The 23,513-nt window shown below is 38.8% G+C and overlaps 1 protein-coding gene across 1 annotated transcript in view; it reads right to left on the bottom strand.

The window, feature by feature from the left end:
* CMC1 (C-X9-C motif containing 1) overlaps window positions 1-20,350 on the bottom strand; it is a 44,937-nt gene extending 24,587 nt beyond the window's left edge. Inside the window, exons 1-2 of the mRNA XM_027675437.1 lie at window positions 20,252-20,350; window positions 7,729-7,821 (exon numbers count right to left, since the gene is read on the bottom strand). Of these exons, the coding sequence (XP_027531238.1) occupies window positions 7,729-7,821; window positions 20,252-20,276 (118 nt within the window). The 5' untranslated portion in view covers window positions 20,277-20,350. The remainder of the gene's footprint in view (window positions 1-7,728; window positions 7,822-20,251) is intronic.
* Between the last annotated feature and the right edge of the window lie 3,163 nt (window positions 20,351-23,513).

Here is a 23,513-nt window from a genome sequence, read left to right as displayed (position 1 = left end):
ACTCTTAAATGCTCCTTGTTAATAGGAAGTGTAGCTGTCAATAACTGCTGTTGGTGGCTATAATGAGGCCTCTTTCTTTCATTGAAAGTGATTTCATTTCTCTTTGTCCCTGTAAAAGCTGTTCCATTCCCTAATAAATAAAAAATAAAAAAACCCTACACAACTAAGTTGCAGTGGTTAAGCTAGAAGTCTGACCCATTTCTTGTCATCAGGTGGGTTGAAATGACATGGAGGGGGGAAGGACAGAAATAATCAAACAGGGCAAGTTCTATCCCTGAACATTTTCTTCAAAGTCCTGAAAACTAGCTAGAACACTTAAATTTCTATCACGAAGAAACACAGTATGCCCTCATATTTCTTTTCTGCAATATCCCCAAAATTAACTTAGGCTATTTAATGCTGTTATCATTAAAAACAAAAAAAAGACCACGAGATCTAGAATTTCATTTCTTCAAATTTTAATTTACATATAGCTGTTCTCTCTACCCAGCTTGCTGGGGCAAAGCTCAATATACCATAATCCCTCTAGAGATTGTATCAATTCACGTAGTTAAATGTGATGAGAGTAAATGTTCATTGGAAACATATAGTGCTGAATATTTTTTTCAAAATAAATGCTATTGTGTGCAAACAAGATCATATAAAAATTCAGCATCTTACTCTTACCAGATAGACTAGCCAGAAAAAAAGGACAAGGCAATTTATTACCAGTACTAAATATAGCAGTACACTACTAAAGCATCCAAAATAATTTCACTAACTGACAACTGCATAACATGTACAACATAATGTAATATCAATAGCTTCATACAGGGTCATGGGGTCACACACAATATGACCACAATGTACATCAGTATTCAGATAATAAATACAGCAACAGAAGACAACAGCTTTTTTCCATTCTCCACCTGCAGTTTTGTTGCTGAATTGAAACTATGCTCTCAAATTATAATAACATTCCCCTCAAGAAAATGAAGTTGCAGGTAATGATGCAGCGTTCTTTTTTCATCCTCATAAGAGAAGGCTATTTTGGTCATAAAAATGCTCCCGTGTCACCTCTCAGGCTTTCTACCTAACTCTGAATAATATGTACATAAGCAGATGTAAACAATTTCTGGTCACAGCAGCTCAATTAAAAAAAGGTACCAGGAGCTGTCATGTTAACACATTGATTTTTATCAGTCACTTGATCTTTTTTCTTTCATCATCACTGTGTTCCCAGACACTCCTGGGAGTGACATGAATTTAAAAAAAAAACAGTGGTAAGGGCTGTATTTTCACAATAAGGCAACGCAGATGAGTAAAGTTCAGTTATAAATGGTGATCTTAGTTTTAATTTGCTTCAAGACAATAAGACTCATCAAAATTTTTAAATGTGAGCTGCCATGTAATTTCCCACTACTATCAGTCTTAGCATCTTCCAGCGTCAAACTCAGAACCACAACTGTAGGTACCAACAGACTAATTCTCCCCTAGCATTCAGCAAGGGTTTGAATCAATTAACAGAACTTGGCATGCAATACAAAAGAAAGTGAGCAATATCAGGTAAAAACTGCTAAGTATTCCATACATTTCATTATCTGCATTTCTGATAAGAAAGTACATATAAAAAGACTTTTTTTAAGAAGAAGGAATGTCTAAAGGTATGCTTGGGCATTTAAATGTGCAGTATCACATGTAGTTCAATCAGAAATTTCTTTGGTTTTATGGACCTTGATATGTCAGGTGTAAGGGTCATGGTGTAGAGCAGGTGGCCCCTACGGGGACAGAGATAATGTCAGAGACAGGACTGTTGAGTAACTGCACATTATCAAAACTCTGGTTGACACTGGTCATGCTCAACTGTAGAGAAGCCTGCAGTAGTGTTGCATCCCATCATCTTCACTAAGTATCAACATGAGCCCTGAGGAGGAGAGGGCTAATGGGAAATCTGGAGAATGGGAGGAGGGTGGTTGCTTGGAAATGTCCTTTTCCAGCCATACTTTCCAATCCATTTTTTAAAGCCTTGCCAAGTATCATGATTTTTTTTCAGCAGTGTGACTCCAGTTGCTTTTAATTACACAGCTCCCAAAGAGAACGGAACCAACATAATAGTTTACTCCACTGAAGGAGATGGAAATATCTTCCTTGTGTCTCCCTCATAACTATTTTTTTTAAATTAATGAATTTTTTTTAAAGGACAGAACAACTTGTCATCTGGGTCAAATGGATGTCTCCCACAATATGCTTCAAAAAATAAATGGCTACATTTACTTCACCATCTTTCTGATGGCAGAACCAGGCTGATTTGGACTATCTATCCCTGTAGTCACTGAAAAGTGTGTAGTTCAATTTCTTACTTGAATCCTTGAACCTTACAAATGAGTCTCAGTTACAGAAGACATCTGCAATACCTCTTGGTAATCTTGAAAGGCCCAAATCCAGATGATGTATCAGTAACAGCCAACAAAATTCAGAAGAAAAAAGTTCAGAACTAAAACTCCTTGTCTCTAGAGCAAGTTTGCTCTTCTCCCAGCAAAAAATGTTGTGAGGTTTTGGAAGGTGGGCAGAAATGCTTTACAGTGCAACAAATACACAAAACATATACAAGAAATATAATACAGAATTAATTTCATGACTGACTCAGTGACTCAGTAAGTTCTCAATTCAGGACTTCTTCAGAGTCCGAACCCACAACATGTCAAAGTCAGTTAGCTGTTTCTATTTTCCAAACCAAGTAACCCAAAATTAAATCAAACTAAGTTTGATTTAATTAAACTAAGTTAACAGTCCTTCAAGTTTGTATATTTCTGTTTCCAACAGTTCTTCTCTACCTTAAACCATCAAGTTCAGTTTCAGAATTCGTAACTTGGAACAGCAGAGTAAGTGCTCTCAAGAAATTGGACAAACTTTTCTGTAGATATGATCAAGACCAACCAAAGCTCTTGTCGGTTTTTTTGTGAGTGTCCCTTGTTTGAGAGCAGAGAGCAGTAATGGAAAGCAAAGCACAGCTAGATGAAAATATAGAAGTTTTGATATGCTAAAGAGAACGGTTCTGATGAAAAATGCTAAATCCAGGTTCCTGAAATGTGCTGTGATTTTGCTTTTAGTCATATCTAAATTTTACAACTGGAAATCAAAGCCAAAAACTTGATAATTCCACAGGAAAAAAGCTTAAGAAATTATTTCATAAAATCAATGGACAAGGCACTAGCTAATAAATGTTCCTTTAAGTTACATAGGTTTGAAATGTGAAGGACATGCTGATACAGAAATATATGGATATAATATTATTTCTGGCAAACACATGCTACAGTTTGTAAAAAATACAGTGAAAAGACCACATATGACAATGTTGTTGGGTTTTCTTGTTTGCTTGGTTTTTATTTTTGTAACTCATATAGCAGCCCACGATTTCACATACATACAATGCATGGATATGAATACAATAAAGCAATTTACATAATGGTCCTTTAACACTGACTAATGTTTCCCAGAAAGCATTGTCTAACCAATTTAGTAAAATTACCAATATATCCATTTTCACCGAAAAAGTGCTTGAAAGTCTTAAAACACACAAAAATTATTCTGAGACAGAGAGATACAAAATTCTTAAGAAACACACAGCACACACAAGAACTATACTGGAACAATCTGAAAAAAGGGCTAAGTAAATTTAAATAATCTAAATAAAATTAATCTAAGTAAAATATGACCAGACACAACACTGAATTGTTCTTAAAAATTATCAGATGGACATATTTTCATGGTTTTTTCATCCTTAAACCACTCTAGTAGGCTAACAACCAACGGTTCACCAACTCAACCGTGCACTAGGACGGCAGGACCACTTTTTGAGTTAACAAAACCTTTTTATTTATTTATTTATTTATTTAACCCTTGGGGTTTCTTTTCCCTGGACAGCTCTGGAACACGTGCTGGACAGGCTGTCATTACTTGCATTATTAGCTCTGATAAGCACACAGCTCTAGGTGGTATAGCTGCAGGCTAAGGTAACGGGCTGGATACAGATGGACCCCCGCGCTCACGCAGAGCACTATTGAATGTATAGGGGCTCCCCATAGGGACACATGTGAACCCAGCATGATCAAGCCAATTGTAAAGGCCCACACTTGTGGAATAGCTTTATTTCCTATATTACCAATGCATTTACCGCAATTTCCGAAAGACAAAACGAAACGTATTAATAGGAGTTTTTCAAACAAAATTAACATAAAGCAGAAAAATCCTACACTGAGAGCAAGTTAAAGGAGTAGCTATGCCACTTGATGTAAGCAGCTCCATTTCATGCACGTGTGTACACTCTGCAGCACACAAACCGAATCGCAGGAGCTTTGATTACTTAATTACACAGCTTATCATTGTTTACAGCATAAAAAGCATTTCCTATTTACTCTGATTAACACCTATCCCTGTGTACTAACAAGACAAATTTATTCCAGGAATAATTTCACAATAGATTTAAGAAATTATAAACCTCCAGTTCACAAAACTGCTTAAGCTTCATTTCCCATGGTTTGGTCTCTCCCCTCCATCCAGACAAAAAGGTGTACAACAAAACAGCTGAACTTATGCTACCACCTTTTTATTTTTTAATAAGGGTATCAATGTGGGTTTTTGCTTGCCTGTTTGATCAAAATTTTTTTCAGAAATACTCAGTTTGCACTTCTAACTGCCACACAATTTGATCAAAGCTGGCTTGCAGGTGACAGGAATGAGGGGAAGACAGATGCATCCACAAACCTCATTTTCCTAAAGAAACACAACTGAATTCTATACAGGAGAAAGAAATTATAGTTTCGCCTAATGTCACAGAAAAAGAAAAACCATAACATTTGGCTTTAAAATTTATGGAGGCAAAACAACAGAGAAGCTGCAAGGTAACAGTCTACAACTCACAGCTCAAGAATCTCCAATACTGGTTGCTGCCACAGAAAATGAAGATGCTGAAACCAAAGTCCTCATCTTACACAGAGAAAGTTCAGGGGAGAAAAACACATACACAATCTCCCTTTGGTTTACTCTCAAACAATATTATACAAACAGCAAGCTCTCAGACTATTCTTAACTGACATCTTTTTTCAATGACCCACATTACTGCAATTGCTTTTCATTTTCATTTTTTTCCCCCAACAGGTATGGAGTTCAAAGTAAAAATGATTCAACTATTGTTCAAATGAAAAAAGGTCTATTAAGTCCTTCTGACACCACTGAAAGGTACCTGTCATGTGATGCTACTTTCCTCTGGTAGATATTCCCAACTCTTTTCCCACTTACTCAATATCAAAATTACTGTAAGACTACTCTTTTTTATCTTTTGAAGAACCCCTAAAAGCAGCTGCTTAGAAATACACTGGATCATTTTAACTAGACTTGACTTTAAAGCTAGTGATAAATGTCTAGATGCCTCCTTTGAAGCTTCTTTTTGTGAAACACAAAAAGCCACATTCCATTGAGGAAACAACTTTTCTTTCTGCCATGGTAAAAATCACTGAAATAATACAGGGAAAACAATGTGACAACAAACTAAAATGCACTCCTTTGTCAGTAAACACTGTTGGAAGATGCACAGAAGACAATGCTGAAGATTTGAAGAAACAAATATTAGAACAAGTTACCCAGTGTGGGAGGTTTACTATACAGTTGGGTGAAAGTACAGTACAGTACAGTACTCTCAGTTTATTTGCATGTCAATAATGAAATGCACAAGGACTTTTTTTGTGAGTCACTGAAGGAAAGATAAACTGGAGAAGATCTATTCTCAACTGGAAGTGGCTTCTTGAATAAAAACCAATTTATTATGGAAAAACTGCGCAAATGTGTCCACTGATGGAGCGGCTGCTTTGACTGGAATAAAACAGGGATTCCAGACTAAGCTACAGAGACAGTGAAACACTTCACTACATCACTCATAGGTGAACTATCCCAGCAAAGCAGTTGGAGCCAGGAGTGCACAAAGTGCTACAGGATGACACTGATGTGGTAACTTTATAAAAACAAGCCCTTCAAACAGTAGCATGTTTACCAGACTTTGTAGCAGCTTTGCCACAGCTTGTAGTGAGATGGGGAGGGGCCATGAAAATCTCGGGCACCCTGCAAAGGTTCGCTGGGTACCTTGTGGCAAAACGCTTAAGGGAGTTGTCAAACCTGACACATTTTTCTTTTACAAAAAGACAAGGGTTCCAAATTTTTTGACCTTTTTGGTGATGACAAGCGGTGTGAGTAGTTTGTTACCTAGCAGGAATTTCCAAAAACTAAACACTCAGTGTGTCCCCTCAAGGTGAAGATGATGTTTTAACAACGAGTGAGAAAGTAACTCTTTTGCAAAAGAAACTTGTGCTTTGGACAGAGCATTTTGAAAACAGGTGTTCAGATATGTTCCCCTCATTATGCGACTTTTGAGTTGGTTTTATTGCCAAACACAATGTGAATGTGTCACCTACAAAAATCTCTTCCATCTGTACACTTCAAAAGAATAGAAACAGAATTTTCTAACCTGTCAAAAATCTTCCAAATGAGAGTTTCAGTGGGTTAAAAATATAAATATGCAACACCTTCCAATGAGTTTTGAAGAACAACTGACGGACATCTGTGGAGATGGTCATTTACTAGTCCAATTTTAAGCAAAACCTTTGCAAAATGTGTGGATGGGATTGAAAAAATGGCTATAGTTTAATAAGTGCAAGGAACAATGTACTTCTTCCACTGGGATCTATGCATCTTTGTGAGATATCTTTTTCAGGTATGACACCCATTAAAATCAAGTATTGAAATAAAATAAACTTAGAACCAGACCTTCAAATTCCTCTATCACAGTGTTAAATGAAGATTATGAAGCATGTTAAGTCATATAAATCTCAATAAAAAATACTGTTATTAACAGTAAACTTTACAGAGCAAATGTGTTTTTGTACTATTGGTAAATAGCATAAAAATTATTTTTAAGTACTGTTTATTTCATCTTTATCTCTTCCTTTTTTAATTTCTATTTTCATATTTTATAGTGCATATTAACATACTAGTACAATGGTTCATTTACATAATTTATAAATAAATATATATATATATTGGGATTGTGCACTCAGAAATTTTTTACTGATGTGGTGCACAATCAAAAAAGTTTAGAAAGCACCAATCTAGACGACTTGGGTGTCAGAAGAAGTGGTGATACAATTTCAAAGAGTTATTGTCCAGTACTCTTCAAAAGAAAATGAAAACAGAAGTAGACTGCATCACCCTATTTCAATGTCTGTCTAATAACAGATGTGGGTTTATGTGCACATATCATTCAAATGCTGGGGCAGGGAAAGAATGCAGTTAGGAATACTGGGAACATTTAAATGAATTTATCATAATGAGAGAAGCCCTAACTGAAGGCTCACATGAGCCTTTTTATGTATAATGCATATAGGAATGCAATAACTCTTGTGTGGCTCTGTCACCACACAGTGTAGACTGAAATGTGCAAAGTTTTGTATTAATCATACTAAATTCCACAGCACTCAAGAACAAGTCATTTTGGAAAACAGTCCACATCACCAAGCAGCCAAAGCCAACACAGCAGATTTATATGCTTCAGTACTGGTTTCACAGTGAACAGATAAGATGCAGATCACACATATTAATTCTCTGACTACATGACTTCAAAAACAAGGATTATATTCAGGGCACAAATATACATCTGATACCAGAATACATCTGATCTCCTAATGAATATTTGACTCTTACCTTGCACCTTATCTGAGCACAGCTCCTTGGCTCGATCCCTCATTATTTGTGGAATCAGAACATCTTTTTCTACATGTCTCAGCTTAGAATTTTCTGCAAGAGTGAAAAAAAGATAATTTTGAAAAAAAGATTTCTAATACTTATACATCAGAGAAAGTCAATCTAAAGAAATAACACAGTTTTAGTGTACTAGTGTCTGTTATATAAGCAATGCTGTCATAAACAGCAGCTAAAAGTACCAGGAAGGGACCACATAGATCAAAAGGATGGAAAGTCCAAAATTTAAGTTTGCTCAGATACAAATATGATCATTATCCTGAATATTTCTATTCTGCTTAATGTACATAATGAACAAAAATAAAGGAGAAAATTCTAGCAGCACATTTTAATTTCTGCCTTAGTGAATAGAAAATCTGCATACAGACAGCACAGAGGTTAATTACTTTTATTTCAGGATACTAGTATTTTTCTATGCACATTATCTGTATGTACTTTTTTACTCACTGGCAGAAAGCTGAGAAACATAGCACATGCTAGAGCACAACCTAAAATTTTTATTGCTATGTGGAAGTCTTCAGTTCTTGAGAAGAAAACTAAGTCTTTTCAATGAAGGATCTAGGAGATTTTTCATTGAGAAATCCAATCTAACAGAACAAATGCTGCTGCCTGAATTCTGCACTTAGAAGTACAGTTGCTGTTTGCTTTCAGTTGTCTCCAGAACACAGTACTCTTGAACACAGCTAGTGATTTTGAATAAACAAGACAGATCATTATAAAAAAATCTGCATTTCCAAAACCACTTTCTTCAAAACAAAGGGATGAGAATTTATCAAGCACAGTCTTTTACTTCTCAGCTTCTGAGTTAAAAAACCTTTAAGGACATTCGTTCAGAACACTGTATAGTTCAGCACAGTTATACCAAATACCTGGTTTTCTTCAAACACACTATTTATTCTTCCTTTGATTTCGATATTACGTTTCAGAATAGCATCAGCTGGGATGCTCATATTATGAAAACCGTACTGTCAGATACAGTTATTTTGAGTGACAATCATTTAATTTTAAAATTGCTTATTTAAAAAAAAGATGAAATGAAAAAAAAATTAAAAGTGCAGTGTATTGAAATTAAGGAAAGAAGCAGATTTTAAGTTCCCTACAGCTTACAAACACCACTTTTCAGAGGATTTTTGGCTACTCTACATAAAAAAAAACAACAGAGACTAACATTAGTCATCCTTAAGTCATCATCTTTTAAAGTCTACTAATGCTAAGACATTACATTATGAGATTACACAGTATTGCATATGTGATATTACTAGTGGAATCTGGCAACAAAACAGAGGATTATAATGAGCACTATACAGAATCTGAACGAAAGACTTACACTTCTCCTCAAGAAAAATATCTTTCTTAGAATTTCTACAGCAGGAAAAAAACCCCAAAGTCTATTCTGTAAATGCAACAAAAATACTGAAAACAAATAGCTCATGACTTAAGATTTGCTTCTATGTTCTGATTTTCATGAGATAAAACAACTACAAATATCTTTCATTTTAACTTTCTGCAGAATATCAGTGCAATTACTGTACCGAGCATTTGTTACAGAGAATGCAAAGCTGTCAGAAAACTTTAAACGTGTTTTAAAAAGGACAAATCAGTTCAGCTGAATGACATGGCAGGAAATGGCACCATCAAGCTACGTGCCTCAGCTCCACTCACTTCACTCAAAGCAAGCTGGCACTGCAGCCTTCCTGCCCTGTCCCCATCCCTATGATGCTCTTTTCCCGCTGCCCACACAGATGGGCTCGGCAACCCTGTGGTGAACGAAAGGGGAAGTTAATTTGGGTTAAAGGTAAATAAATTTCTTGTAAATAAATTTTTCAGCTAGAAAAATTCCCTGATCCAGTTCACTATATAACTCCAAAATGACCTGTAAGAGGGAATTGTGTGACTCGCAGACAAGAAGACAGACTGAACTGCCATGAGTACCACTGGTGCAAATTATAGCCTAAACCTACTCCCACCCCTTTTTTTTTAAACTTGACTTGGTTGTATTGGTGCTTTGAGCAGGCAGCACGACCTATGAATGTGGATACAGTTATGCAAGTGGGTTGCTATCTGCCACCAAAAGGGAAGTTTTATCAGTCCCCCATTGCCCTCACTCACTCCCATCACATCAGCACTATTATGCACCTTAACACACAGTGAATGACCAGCTCAAAACAGAAAACTAATTCAAATACATGTAAAGATGTGCTTCTCAGCTGATTCACACCTTGGAGTAATTAGATCTACTTATCTACTTCCAACAATTAGCATCATATAAAAGTCTGAGTTGGAAGGGACTTAGAAGGATCATCAAGTGCAACTCTCGGCTCTCACATGTTCAACTTTCAGACCACATGGAAATGTAGCAGATAGCAAAGAAATGCAGCAAACAGCCAAGAAGTCTTTAAGGCCTAGCAAATGCAGCTGGGCCTCCCCAGCTGGCAAAGCTGGCTAGAAGCATCTACGGTTCCCACAACCACAAAGGCCAGGGCTTCAGAGCAAGGATCAGCTACCCTCTACTGACAAAGAAAAGTAGGTAGGAATACAATTCCTAGAAAGGAAACAGGACACAAGACTATATGGAAAAAACAAACAAACAAGCAAGGAAGCAAGCAAAGAAAAATAAATCCAAAAAGAGAAGGCCTCTCTATTAGCCCAGAACAGTCAAAAAGGGTTTTCAGATTTATATTAGCTCAACCACCCAATTTTCTGTTTGATTATTCAACAGGAAAGGGGCATAAGACTGATAGGAAGGAGTAGTCAAAGTGGTGTTAACACCAGCTCAACCAGAACCATGACAGAGCTGTGCTCCAGGCAAACTCCCTCTTTTTAGTCCCATGTTGTCAAACCTGCAGAGGCTGAAAATGCAGGAAGGAGAGGGCACATCAGGACACTGGGCAGCATCCAGTAGAAAGAATGAGAAGAGAGCTACAAGAGTAATTCAGAGGTAATTATTCAACTGTATAAAAGAAACAAGAATTAAGACCATTTACAAACTCATCTACAGTTTTTAGAAGAATGTTTGTTGGGAAGTATCAGCTTTAAATTATTTTTTTATTTCACAAATTTTTGTCTTTACAGGATTTTGCTTTTGTATTTTTCAATCAGAAAATATTTAGTGCTTAATAATGATTGGACTTGATGATGCTAAAGGTCTTTTCCAACCTAAACGATTCTATGAGATTTAAATCATCTTATACTGTCTAAGTTTCAGGTATCTGGGTACAACCACCTCTTCAACTAGCTCAAATGCAGACATTCAGTTTGGGCAGTATTATATCTGTGTTTCAACTGTAACATCTTAAGTATTTGAATATTCTTCCTTGATTCTTAACTATCCATAGCATTACAATTACAGTGATTTTCCTTCAATGATCTTAAAAGACTTTACTGACGTTGGTATCCCTAGCACTTATACAAAATAATAAAGACAAATAAGGCACAAATATTAACAATAGCAGATACCAGCTAAGACAAATGTGTTCTTGTGCAACGAAACTGCATTTCTGATACTGATGTACAAGTGCTTGCAAGATCATCAATCCAACCTAATCATCTCTGCAGTAATGTATGCAAGAACTTTCAAAGAAACACCACCTCAGAAGCAAGACTTTATCAAAAAACAAGGTGTAAAACCATTAATTCCTTTTACCTTTTTTCAACTATATTACAGTTTCTAGAATAAGTAATTTTCCCCCCTTTTGAAAGTTCACTATTCTGCACTAAGAAAGATAATTCTTATTCTAATACCAGATTTGCTGCAGAATAGTCCCTATAGAAGAATCTGCATTTCAACAGTCTTGTTCTTGTTTCATTTTATCTTCAAAACATTATTCCCAGACAAGTAAGAAATATGTTTTCCTACAGTTTGCCTTCTGGATTTGAAAGCTGAGACCTCCGGTTCCCATTTACATCCTCAACACACATTCCCTGCTCTTCTGGGTAGGCTCTTTGAGATGATCGTTGCCTTGGGCCACAAAGTGAACCAATAAGAATATGTTACCTTTCAGCTTCCAGAGGCCAGACAAATGCTAGCAGAAGCTTTTCCTTCTCCCCCTGCCAGCCCAAACTCGGGCATGTTTGCTAGAATACTGTAATCCTCTGAGATTCTACCTTACTTTCTGATGAAATTTCCTAGTATCATCGAACATTACAAGGGAAAAATGGATTAACACAAACTGATTAAGTAAAGGTTATAAAATGCAGTAAAAACTATGTAGTTTGTAAGAATATACACAGAAGTTAGTCAAAATTAAAACCAAATGCTGTCTTGCAGGTGTTACAGCATCTAAGTCACTAGCCCCTTGAAAATGTGAATAAGGCTACATCCAAGGAATCTGTGTAATTAAACTACTGAATGTTTCTTCAAGACAGAGATCAGCAGATTCCAGAATGTTCCTGGGACAAGGAACAGAGGAGAGGATAAAGAACAGCTATAGAGGTAATAAACTTGCAGTTGCCAGGAAAAAAAAAGATATATGGGGAGAAAGCTACAGAAAAGGAAATACCTCTGTGAAACAGAAATTGTTTTCCATAAAACCTCAGCCCAGAGTAAAGAATTGAAGAAAGGAAAGAGATTACTAAACTGGGAGATATCCCTATTCACAAATTGCTTAGAACACATTTAAGACTTTTTTTTTAACTAAAAAAGTTAAACTATTTAACTATTTTTTTTAAATAAAATCTGTGCGTTTTGGCAAATCTCAGTGCTTGAAATGGTTCTCTTGTTGCATACAATATGTAGGGCACGAGACTAAAACAGTAATAGCTTTCTGTGGTTGATCAAAACCCTCTGCTGCAAAAGCTGTTTATTGGCATGGATGGCCAAGGCCCACCGCCATTCATTTAAACGGGTTTCATTATTTTTGTAAAAATGACCAAAACCCAAAAAGTTATTAAGCATCAATAGGAACAAGAACATCACAACCACTAGAACACATCAAAGTCACTCCATATGGAAGCTGGGAAAACAGATGATGAATACTCCTTGGCTTCCTAGCCTCTGACCACAGGACCCAGGAAGCCTTGAGAACAGTGTAGACCTGTGCAGTCGGCAGCAGACCTTTTAGAGGACAAGGAAAGAATGAAATACAAAGCTGCTTTACAGTTCTAATAATGAAAGAGATTGTAGCAGCTTGTCATACTCATTAGAAGACTATTACAAACAGGGGATACCAAGACAAAACCTTTCCTAGAAGGGTGTCCTGAGGAAAGTTGTATCATTCAACACAATCAGTAAATGTTTTACTCACCCTTTACTTGCTATTTCCTGCTGATAGCTACAGCTCTGCTTTCACCTCTCTCATTACTTCAGGTAGCAGGGACCCAGATTACTCAGAAAAGTTGAGAAAAAGTTGCAATCTACTCTACTCAGATATTTAAAGAAACCTCACACCTTCTGGATCCAAGAGGAATTGTGTCAAGCGATTCCAGTAACAGTCTTTGAAACATGCATTTCTACTTATACAACCTATAATTTCAATTTTTTTGTTCAAAAAATGCTCAAGGTTGTTTACTTATCCATGTTCAAAAAATACTCAAAATAGTACTTTAAATACTATAGCTATTTCAGTAAGAATCACAGTATATATGAAGAACAGAGAAAGTTTTAGTAACTTTACAATATTTTAATTTGTAACTGTTTTACCTCATGTTTTTCTTGAAATCACAGTTATATCAACTTTTAAACACCGGTTACTTTATTTACTAGCAAAAATGCTGTAGATTAGTCAAGGTTCAAGAATCCAAGTTAAACTATAATACTCCTCAAAATGTATAAATTTCTAAAAACAATCACTTTCATTATTTTGGGAGCTTGGTTGAGAAATGTGGAGCTATAAAAGGGACTTTTTTTTAATACACCTTACTATTTTTTTCTACTAGCTGCTATCAAAAGTAAGCACTTGTAAGTAGACAGACTTCTAAGATGCCTTTCTTTTTTAAGCTAACAAATAAAACTAGAAAAAGTATTAATGAGAACTTTAGCAGTAGAAATAGGACAGTTATTAGAGTCAAAGGGAAGAAAATCAAGGAGATACAAGCAAAATGCCCATTCTTTAACCTACACCACATTTAAAGAAGCTGTTTTCCTGGAAGGGAAGGTCTTATGATAAGTCTACTGAAACTTGAGTTTACCAGCCATTCTCTCATTTTTCCCATATGCAGACCTATAGTATACTCAATATTTGAGCTGGCTTGGAGAACAAGTTTATAGCTAAGTTACAAAATTGCATTAATTTGGAGGATTCAGTTATTTTTCATATCACTTGATGAAAACTGTTTCTCAGCTGTAAATATGCTGTTCCATTCCAAAGTTTTGTTTTAAGACCCTTGTCTATGAGCTAATTATAAAAATACACTTGAAAAGTACGCTTTTTTTTAACACTTTTATTAATAACAGAAGGAGTAGCACAGTGTTCAGTGCACACTTATTGGCAAACATTCCTTTCATCAATCACACTATTGGCTCTAGAAGTTACATATTTTTTTTAAAAATCAGATTTATTTTAGTGTGCTTGTAACAGTGTTTTGAATAAACAATATAATTAGAGCTTACTACTCCTCCAGAAAAAGAATGCATTCAAGTAAAAATTTTCATCTCCATTATTCTGCCTAGCTTATCCCCCCTATATTAAATAAAATTTACCAATCTTGCATTAATTCATGTGAATAATTTATGACTATGTGCATCATAAAAACTTATCCAAAAAGTCTGTATCATTGACTATATTATCAACTACTCAAAGCCTCTGTTTGAAAATACTAAGTCACACAACGGAACAAATTCATTTAGAGACAGACCCATTAAAGTCATGGGACAAAAACCCCCTTATCCTTCTGAAGGCTTAGGGTCCTTTCCTACAATTCTAATTTGATGTATCAATGTAATTTAATACTTTAAATATGCAATCCTGTAGCTTTTGAGAGAACTTCTGTGCCTTTACTGACATGGAATTCATGGGCTCAAAGTGACCATGACTTTCAGCACTTTGCTTTCTAACCTCAGTCCCACAAAAACCATGCAGAATCCTGTTAAAGGTAAAGGATTTTATAAGTCAAAAACATCCAGTGTAAACTGAGAGATGATGGACCAGGCCGAAACACCTTCACGCAGCCATGAAATGCTACTGAGCTTGGTAATTTCACTTGCATATCGGTGTTTGCATACAAACTAGAGCCTTAAGTACTTGGTTTCTACTAAGGGTTTTAAAGTATAGAAGGACAACATGAAATGACAGAAGTGTTATAATCCAAGTGAAACTACATATATGTGATACTGGGAAACCATGATTTAAAAGCAAAAGACACTGATCAGTGCAACTTCTCTACGCAGCAACTGGTTTTTTTCTTCTTTAAATGTATATGAATAAATTTATTTGCATTAAAAAAGTTCCAGATTTTGAGATCTTTCTAATACTGAGATCATTTTAAATTAAGATGGAGTACAGGGATGACAATACCAGGGAAAATTTCCAAAGCTTTAACTTCTTACCATTCTATCATCACCTCAAAGTCAATTTTCACCTTTTTCAGTGGCTGAATTTGTTATCTTACATTTTGCTTTGGGGCTCATATTCCTGCAATACGGCAGTACTGGATTACCAGAATACTGTTTGCTAAAAGTGAACAATGGCTGTATTACAGCAAGTCTGTAATATCCAGAAAGAAAAGGAAAAGCAGACCCGGCAAAGCACACTTTTTTTTAATTACATGCAGATTGCAAATGCTCATACATCTAGTGAGTAATAAGTAAAGCCAAGCCGACACAAGGAGATATTTTTACACTGCTGATCACACAGCAAATCCAGTTACAGGGCCTGAAAATTAATTACAGATTAGGACTTAAGTATTTACTGCTGGAAATAATGCAGGTTCATTAATGTCTAGCCTATACCATTGTTCAAGTATGACAGACCTGCCAGTTAGGAAAACTTAGGGTGTGAGCTACCTCAGCCCACCTCAAATGAGAATTCCAGCAAAACGCACAAAATATAGAGTCAGTAACAACTAGGGCCATGACTGACCTAGGACTAAACTAGCAGAGACAGCCCTAATTCTGCCATTGTAAAGCTGCTGAATGCTTCACTTGGTAACTGATGCAAAGTCCTCAACCCAACTTTCTTTCACTTAAAAACAAAGACACCATGCAGCAGTACTCAGCAACCAAATATACATTTTCGATTTTTTCTGGGATGCCAAAATATAATAACAGCACAGACACAATTCAATTCATATCTAGGATATGGTTTAACACTTTTTAAATCAAGCCCAAACTTTTGAGCGCCTCTTCTCTGAAACCAGTCCCAAGTGTACAATTCCTATTTCTTCTACATCCCTTCTAACTAATAGTGGATGTTGTCCAAGTATTTGCTGCTTACTTCCACCCGGAGTAAGAAATAGAGAAAGGTCCTGCACCACAAACTATCTGAATTGTATAAATCAAACAGATCACATAAAATAGAGCTTACCAGTGGCAGCAAAAACTATGCAACAATTTGCATCAGAAACAAGAGACAAGTAACAGGCAAATCTGACACAGAAAGAGCAAAGTCCCCAACATCTGGAAAAAGAAGGGATGCAGGAAAATCTAACAACCAACAACCCCCCCATTATTACAAGAGGAGATGTTAACAACCTCAGATTTCTCACCATACTCAATAACGATAATCAGTTGCTTCAGCACTACATAGTCCTCTTTACTAATTTTCAGAAGTGTATGACAAGGTGTACTGAAAAATAATGTAAATCACAATTAAAAGTTTTAGCCACTCCTTTCAAGATAAAATTTACACCTTTCACTCCAAAGAATGAACACCACACACAAATGAAGAGCAAGGCTTTTGAATAACAGGACCAAATACCATTCTTCCAGCATTTTTTTTAATTCCTTTAACTGGAAGGACTAAGAGACAATAAAAATCAATGCCAACCTTTGACTTCTGTACCTATGTAGTTAATGAATAATTAGTACATGTAATAGAAATGAATGAAGATCTTGGAAAGTAACATCACAGATATGATCAAAACACACCAGTGTTTTCATAAGTTCCAGAACATGAGATGTTCTGACAAAGGCTAAAAGCCTTTCGCTAACATTAACACAAGAATTGCAGATGTTATTCTGGCAATTTATCTAAAAGAAGTTTAATTAAAAGCTGAAAAAGAACAGCTGAAAAGCCATTTTTCCTTTTACTTGTATATTTTTGCCCTTTAAATTCAACATCATTTTATCCCCCATTATTTTATTCTCCCTATCTTTTGAAATTATCATTTCATTCCTTTCAGGATATTCTTCTAGCTCTGGTCTTACAGCCCTTGCCACTTTGAAATAAAGTTACAACCATTCTGCAAGCCCAATTCTCTCCTTCCACTGAAAAATGGATGTTGTAACTTGTTAGCAACCTAGATTTCCACATGACAGTAAGAAATAGACATTTTAAGTAGCTTAGGAAAAACATTAAATCAGTCTTCAGCCCCTCTGCTTTTAAGCCCTATATCTAGGAAAGGTACCAAAGCCTGTATTGCGTATCTCAGCTACCGACAATGATTCCACTTTTCTTTTTACACATCTGTGATCTTCAACTAGGGATCCAGACATCACCATCGGAAAATTACAGATATAATCAAGTGCACATTAAAAAGAAAACGTGCTTTCTTATAACCCATGGCCTCTACTACTAAAAACAGCACCCTACATAGTTTTGGAAGTGGTGCGTACAAAAATCAAATTCAATGCTGAGCTGCAGCACATCCATTCTGGAGAAGGATAAAACAAACTAGTGTAACATTTTCCTAAACTGTGAGGAGCTGTTGACTACCTCAAAGGCAGGGAGGCCCTGCAAAGAGACCTATATGAATTAGAGAACTGGGCAATTACCAACTATGTGAAGTTTAACACAGTTTAGCACCTAGAATGGGGCAGCCCTGGATGTATGGACAGACAGAGGAATGAGATGTTGGAGAGCAGCGCTGTGGAAAGGGACCTGAGGGTCCTGGTCGATGGCCAGTTGAATATGAGTCAGCAGTGCCCTGGCAGCCAGGAGGGCCAACTGTGTCCTGGGGGACATCAGGCAAAGCATCACCAGCCAGTCAAGGGATTGTCCTGCTCTGCTCTGCACTGGGGCAGTCTCACCTTGAATACTGTGTGCAGTTTTGGGCACCACATTACAACAAGGATATAAAGCTCTTGGAGAGCGTCCAAAGGAGGGCAACAGAGTTGGTGAAGGGCCTAGAGGAGAGGAAGGGCCAAGAGCCTTACGAGGAGCAGCTGAGGTCACTTGGCTTGTTCAGCCTGGAGGAGACTGAGGGGAGACACCATTGCAGTCTACAACTTCCTCACAAGGGGAAGTGAAGGGGCAGGCACTGGTCTCTCTAGTGACCAGTGATGGGACCCGAGGGAATGGCCTGAAGCTGAGTCAGGGGAGGTTTAGGTTGGGTATTAGGAAAAGGTTTTTCCCCCAGAGTTGGGCACTTGAACAGGCACCCCAGAGAAGTGGCCACAGCACCGAGCCTGACAGAGTTCAAGAAGTGTCTGGACAACGCTCTCAGGCACATGATGTCATCCTTGGGGATGTCCTGAGCAAGGCCAGGAATCGGACTTGATGATCCTTGTGGGTCCATTCCAACTCAGGATAATCTATTATTCTATGAACATAAAATTTTGTGAACAGATTCATCTACCAATTCATTTACTGAATGTAATCACCTAATGACACAATCACAGTTCCTTCCCGAACTGTGGCTGTCAAAAAACTCCTCCCATACAAATCATGACATAATTCACAGGTTCTATATTCTGAGCTTCAGAGGACTCCTTGATAGTCGCTCCCTACTGCCTGGCAAAGCCATAAGAATATTTGTGTCTTTTGTGACCACGAAATGAAGTATCAGTCACAGTAACAATTTACAGAACTGTGATTCTCCCTCTTTTTTTCTCGTATATGAGCCAAGAAGCAGTTAAAAATGATGACACTAAAACCTACCACACCAGAGTATCTGGGTTAACACCTTACTAATATGAACAGGGCAGCTCACACCTCTTGCAGCTGCTGTTCCAGTTTCTCTACTACCTCACTTAGACATCTCTGCTTTTAGTTCACATTCTGAGGTTTTCAATAGAGCCATAACAGCCAGGGACTGATGGGGAGCGGGGGGAGGGAAGCAGAAGACACTGGATAACAAGGTAGCAGATTTAGAGAGGTGTCAGTAAGCAATGCCACTGCTCAGCAGACGAATCTCAGTATTGGTATCACACAGCATGTACCCGAAGTACACCCTCAGCAGTCCTACTACAGCTAACATAACTACAACATGGATTGGGAGGGATAGATAATGTCATTATATAGAAACATAGGGAAGCAGAACGCTGATGAACTTCAGTGTTTGGAGCCAACTTTTTTGCTCTACACTGAAATCACAACAGGTTGAATTAAGCTAGTGTAATAACTAGGCTTTTTCCAAAGGACAACTGGGAAGTGGAATTATGCTGTAGATGTGAACATCCACCACTCAAAATGCAGCATTAAGTTTTATAACATTTTCTTAATTCAGTAACAGATCAACACTTAGAGAATACGATCAAAAAACCCAGAAACAAACCTAGAACTTAACTGCTCTATGAATGCCTTGTTTGTAGGGCCTGGAAAGCCAGGCCCAGGACAGGTTTCTATCAGAAATCAGGAGCTTGACCTTGGCCAACACTCTTCAGCTTTTGAAGAAGCAGCCACAGGCTGCACCGACCAAGGTGCACAGCCACGACCGCTGCAGTCTGCCACCAGCTACGGGTGTCCCAACACCTTGTGTCAGCTGGAGCCGGCCCACACCAGCAGGGCTCGGTCTCACGGGGAAATGGCCTTTTAACATAGCAAGCTGAAGGCACCTGACTCAGGGGTTTAGGGCAGGTGAGCGAACACTACGCGGGTATAAAGAACACGGATTTTCATTCAATTCTGTGGACACGTGTCTATAACCATTCGGGCAAGACCTCGGCAACACGAAGCCAAAGGCCACGTAACCTTTTCCTTCGTTACACAGCCAGAGGTCACAGCAGCACCGGCGGGCAACTCGCCTCCCCGGGGCTGCCTGGGCGCCGCCCGGCCGCTGGAGGTCACAGAGGCGGCAAGAAGGAGGGACGGAAGGGGCGGCGAGGAAAGGGAGCCGAGAGAGCGGGAGGGCGCCGGGAGCCCGCTGCGGGCGGCGGGGATGCCCCAGTCCGCCGGGAACCTTGCGGATGGGGGGCCGGAGCCCCTCGGGGTGGCCCTTCCCAGCACCCGCGGGCGTTGCAGTGCAGCCCAGCCCGCCGCCCTCCCGGCGGGTGAGCGGGGCCAGCGGAAAGCGACGGGGGGGGTTCCCACAGGAAGCCCTGGCGAGGCGGGCGGGGCAGGGGGGAGGAGAGCGGGGGAGTGTGTGTGCGGGGGGGGGTCGCTCCGCCGCCCCCGTCCTCCCTCCCTCCCGCCCGCCCCACGGCCGCCCCTACCTGCGGCGCCGGGGGGAGGCTCCATCTGCGGCCCCACGCACGCCGGCAGCTGCGCACACGCTGCGCCCACGCCCCGCGCACGCCGCGCACGCCCCGCCCCTGCGGCGCAGGCGCGGCCCCGCCCGCTCCTCCCGGCCCGCCCTCAGCGGGCAGGGGCGCGCAGGGCGAAGCGAGCCCTGGATTGGGGTGGTGTCGAAGTGAGCGGGGCTGAGGGGTCGGGCGTGGTCTCGGTCTCTGGGGGTCGCCGAATGGGTCAGGTTGGAAAGGGACCACAACGGGGTCATCTGCTCCAGCTCCCTGCTCAAACTGGGTCATCCCGGAGGACGTGGCACAGGATTGCATCCAGACGGTTCTTGTACATCTCCAGTGAGGGAGATTCCACAACCTCTCTGGGCAATCTGTTCCAGTGCTCGGTCACAGTAAAGAAGTTCTTCCTTATGTTCAGATGGAGCTTCCTCTGCATCAGTTGCTGCCCACTGGCTCTTGTCCTATTGCTTGGTACCCCTGAGAAGAACCTGGATTCATCCTCTTGACACCCTCCCTTCAGATACTTGTAGATGTTGATGAGGTCCCCTCTCAGTCATCTTCTCTATGCTTCCTCAGCCTTTCTGCATAAGAGAGATGCTCCAGTCTGCCAGTCATTTTCTTTGCCCTCTGCTGGACCCACTCCAGGATCTCCATGTCTCTCTTGTACTGAGCAGCCCAGAACTGGGCTCCCTGTGGGCCCAGGTACAGAGAGTGCCACTTCCCTGGGAACCTCAGGGAGCTTGTGAGTGTGTGCAGCCGCTGACAGGGGCTGGGTGTCACAGCCTCCAGCCCAGGCCTCCAGCCTGAGGCTTCCACAGCAAGGGCTTGAAGTGAAAAGAATTTCAGTGGTGGCAGTTTTAACCAATGAGTTGGTCTGTGACCTTTAAGAAGGGCTTCCCAATCAGTGGGCAAGAGATCCTCTCTCATGCCTTGGTATCACTGGGACCACATTCCTGTGACAGCTGTGTGGTTGATAGAGGAATCACAAAATTTACTGTCCCACGTGAAACTCATATTTAGGAGTCTGCAGTATATTTAACTGACTAATCTTTAGTTTTTCATGGCACGAGGCAATGCTGACTAGTTTGGGAAACAAAACACGCAATTAAAAAAAAAATTAAATAAGAAGTGACAAATTGCCACACATTTAAAAATCCGAGAACATGATTCCCCAGAAATTAAGAATAATTAAAAACAAGGAGACATATCTGAAACTCAGGACTTGTTTTAACAAATACAACCCAGGATTTTAAAGAAAGCCCACTTTTTTTTCCTGTGTTCAACATTTTAGAGTGACAGGTGGTATGGAAAATCAGTCATTTTATGCAGTAGCCACTTGCAGGAGGCTGCAAAAATGCTTCTAAATATAGCGTTTCCTCTGTTATCTGGCATTGTTACTTCCTGTTAAATGGAAAGATGAGTGTTAAATATTACATTCTTAGGGAAATGGGAAGTCCAGGAGCCTTCCCGAAACACCAGATAGACCTTCTATGCTTCTGGAAGATAATAAGCAGTCTAGAAAAAATCAGTAGGAGGAATTCTGATAACAATCACCACATTATTTATTCTTTAAAGGAATTTCAAGTCCAGTTTTTTCCCCAGATTTGCATTATTTTCCCCATCTGAAAATTCAATCCCTTTATTTGAAAATAGATTGTTTCAATCTGAGGCCACACTAAGAGCCAAGTTCTTCATGTTGATATGTTCACAGAAATTAGTAGAGCGTGATGTAGGCAAAATCTTCCACACGATTGCTTTTGGCCTTACTGATCTAGCATTTCAGTTTTACACCATTAAGTGCCTTTATTCTTTTCTTTTCTTTAAAATCCACAAGTCTGATCTATTTCCTTACAGTAAAATGTGAATGTTACAATGGTTTTCCATAACTGTAAACTGTACCATTTCAGTTACTGTTTATACACTGATTAAGAGAATTTTAGTTCAACAGGGCTGTGCAAATGCAACATGTCAATTTACTTGTATTTGTTTTATTAAGGGGTTTTTGGCCTATGCCACTTCTGCATTGAATGTAAGGGTGCTAAAAAAAAGATACCAGCCAATCTGCAAAGAGTTCTAATATATATCTGCAACAAGAAAATGCAAGAGAACATGTGATATAAAGAGAAGCTTTCGGCAAAAAAAGGAGAGTGTACACTTACAACAGTAGGTCGAGTTAAAAAAAGGCATTATTTTATTTAGTGATTTTTGCTGCTCTTAAACTCCTGGCTGTTGGTGTTTATATATGCCCTGCAAAATCAGAACTCTGAAGATTTCTTTTATTGATGAAGATCTTTGAATTTACATGTCAGCTCTGTGTATTGTGTCAGTTTTATCACAGGATGCTAGGCTAGACAGAACTTTATTTCGTGAAGGCAATACTCACAAAAACAGAAGTCCAAAAACTTTGTAAGTTGGGGAAGCTGTCCTCTTCTCTTCCAGTAGCAGGCCTGGAGAGCAGAAATAGGATTTTTCTGCAAGTCTTATTTCCAAGTCTGACCAAAAAAAAAAGAAGAATGCTAAGAACTGCAAGGGAGTAAGACATATCTTGAGGAAATAAGAACAAATACAAAGGAAAAAATTGTCTAGAACAGCTTTGGCTAGAACAAATATGGAGATTTGAGAGTAAGAAATAGTTTTTGAGTGAGGGCATAGGCAGCTGTGGGTCTGATAATAATCTTGTGCTATTTGGGGCTATTAGAAATTATTGGAAATGAGAACGTATTGCAGAAAGTGTTACCTTGACAGATAAGCAAATGAGACTGACATTATGGAGAGCAGGAATGGCATAAGTAAGACAGAAACTGTCCACGAAGGGCTTTAAATTAAGATAAATAGCTTATGTCTGACTTGGGAGTCAGTGCAGTGGTCCCAGGAGGTGCATAGTGGACAACACGGTGACACAGGAAAATTATTTTCTTACAGCAGCTCAAATGGATACAAGCAGAACAGTTTTCACAACCAGAAAAGAGGAAGTTACTGTGTTAGAGATACGAGGTGTTAAGAGCCATATCAAGAATTCTAGTAGTATAGATAAAAAAGCAAAACACTTTGTAAATACATATTCTGCATGCTTTTATATGCATTCTTGATATTATTAAGTTCATCAACCTGTATAGAGAAAAGATAGTTTTTCTTCTTTAATTAATGTGGAAGTGCCTGTGGAAGTGAACAGTATCCTGAAGTATCCAAGGGTATAAAGGGATGGTTTCATTAAAAAAAAAAAGAAAAAAAAGTG

The sequence above is a fragment of the Neopelma chrysocephalum genome, unplaced genomic scaffold, assembly GCF_003984885.1.
Source record: "Neopelma chrysocephalum unplaced genomic scaffold, ASM398488v2 Primary Assembly neopelma1_26, whole genome shotgun sequence".
Lineage (NCBI taxonomy): Eukaryota > Metazoa > Chordata > Aves > Passeriformes > Pipridae > Neopelma > Neopelma chrysocephalum.
This window is presented reverse-complemented; position numbering and strand designations above follow the sequence as displayed.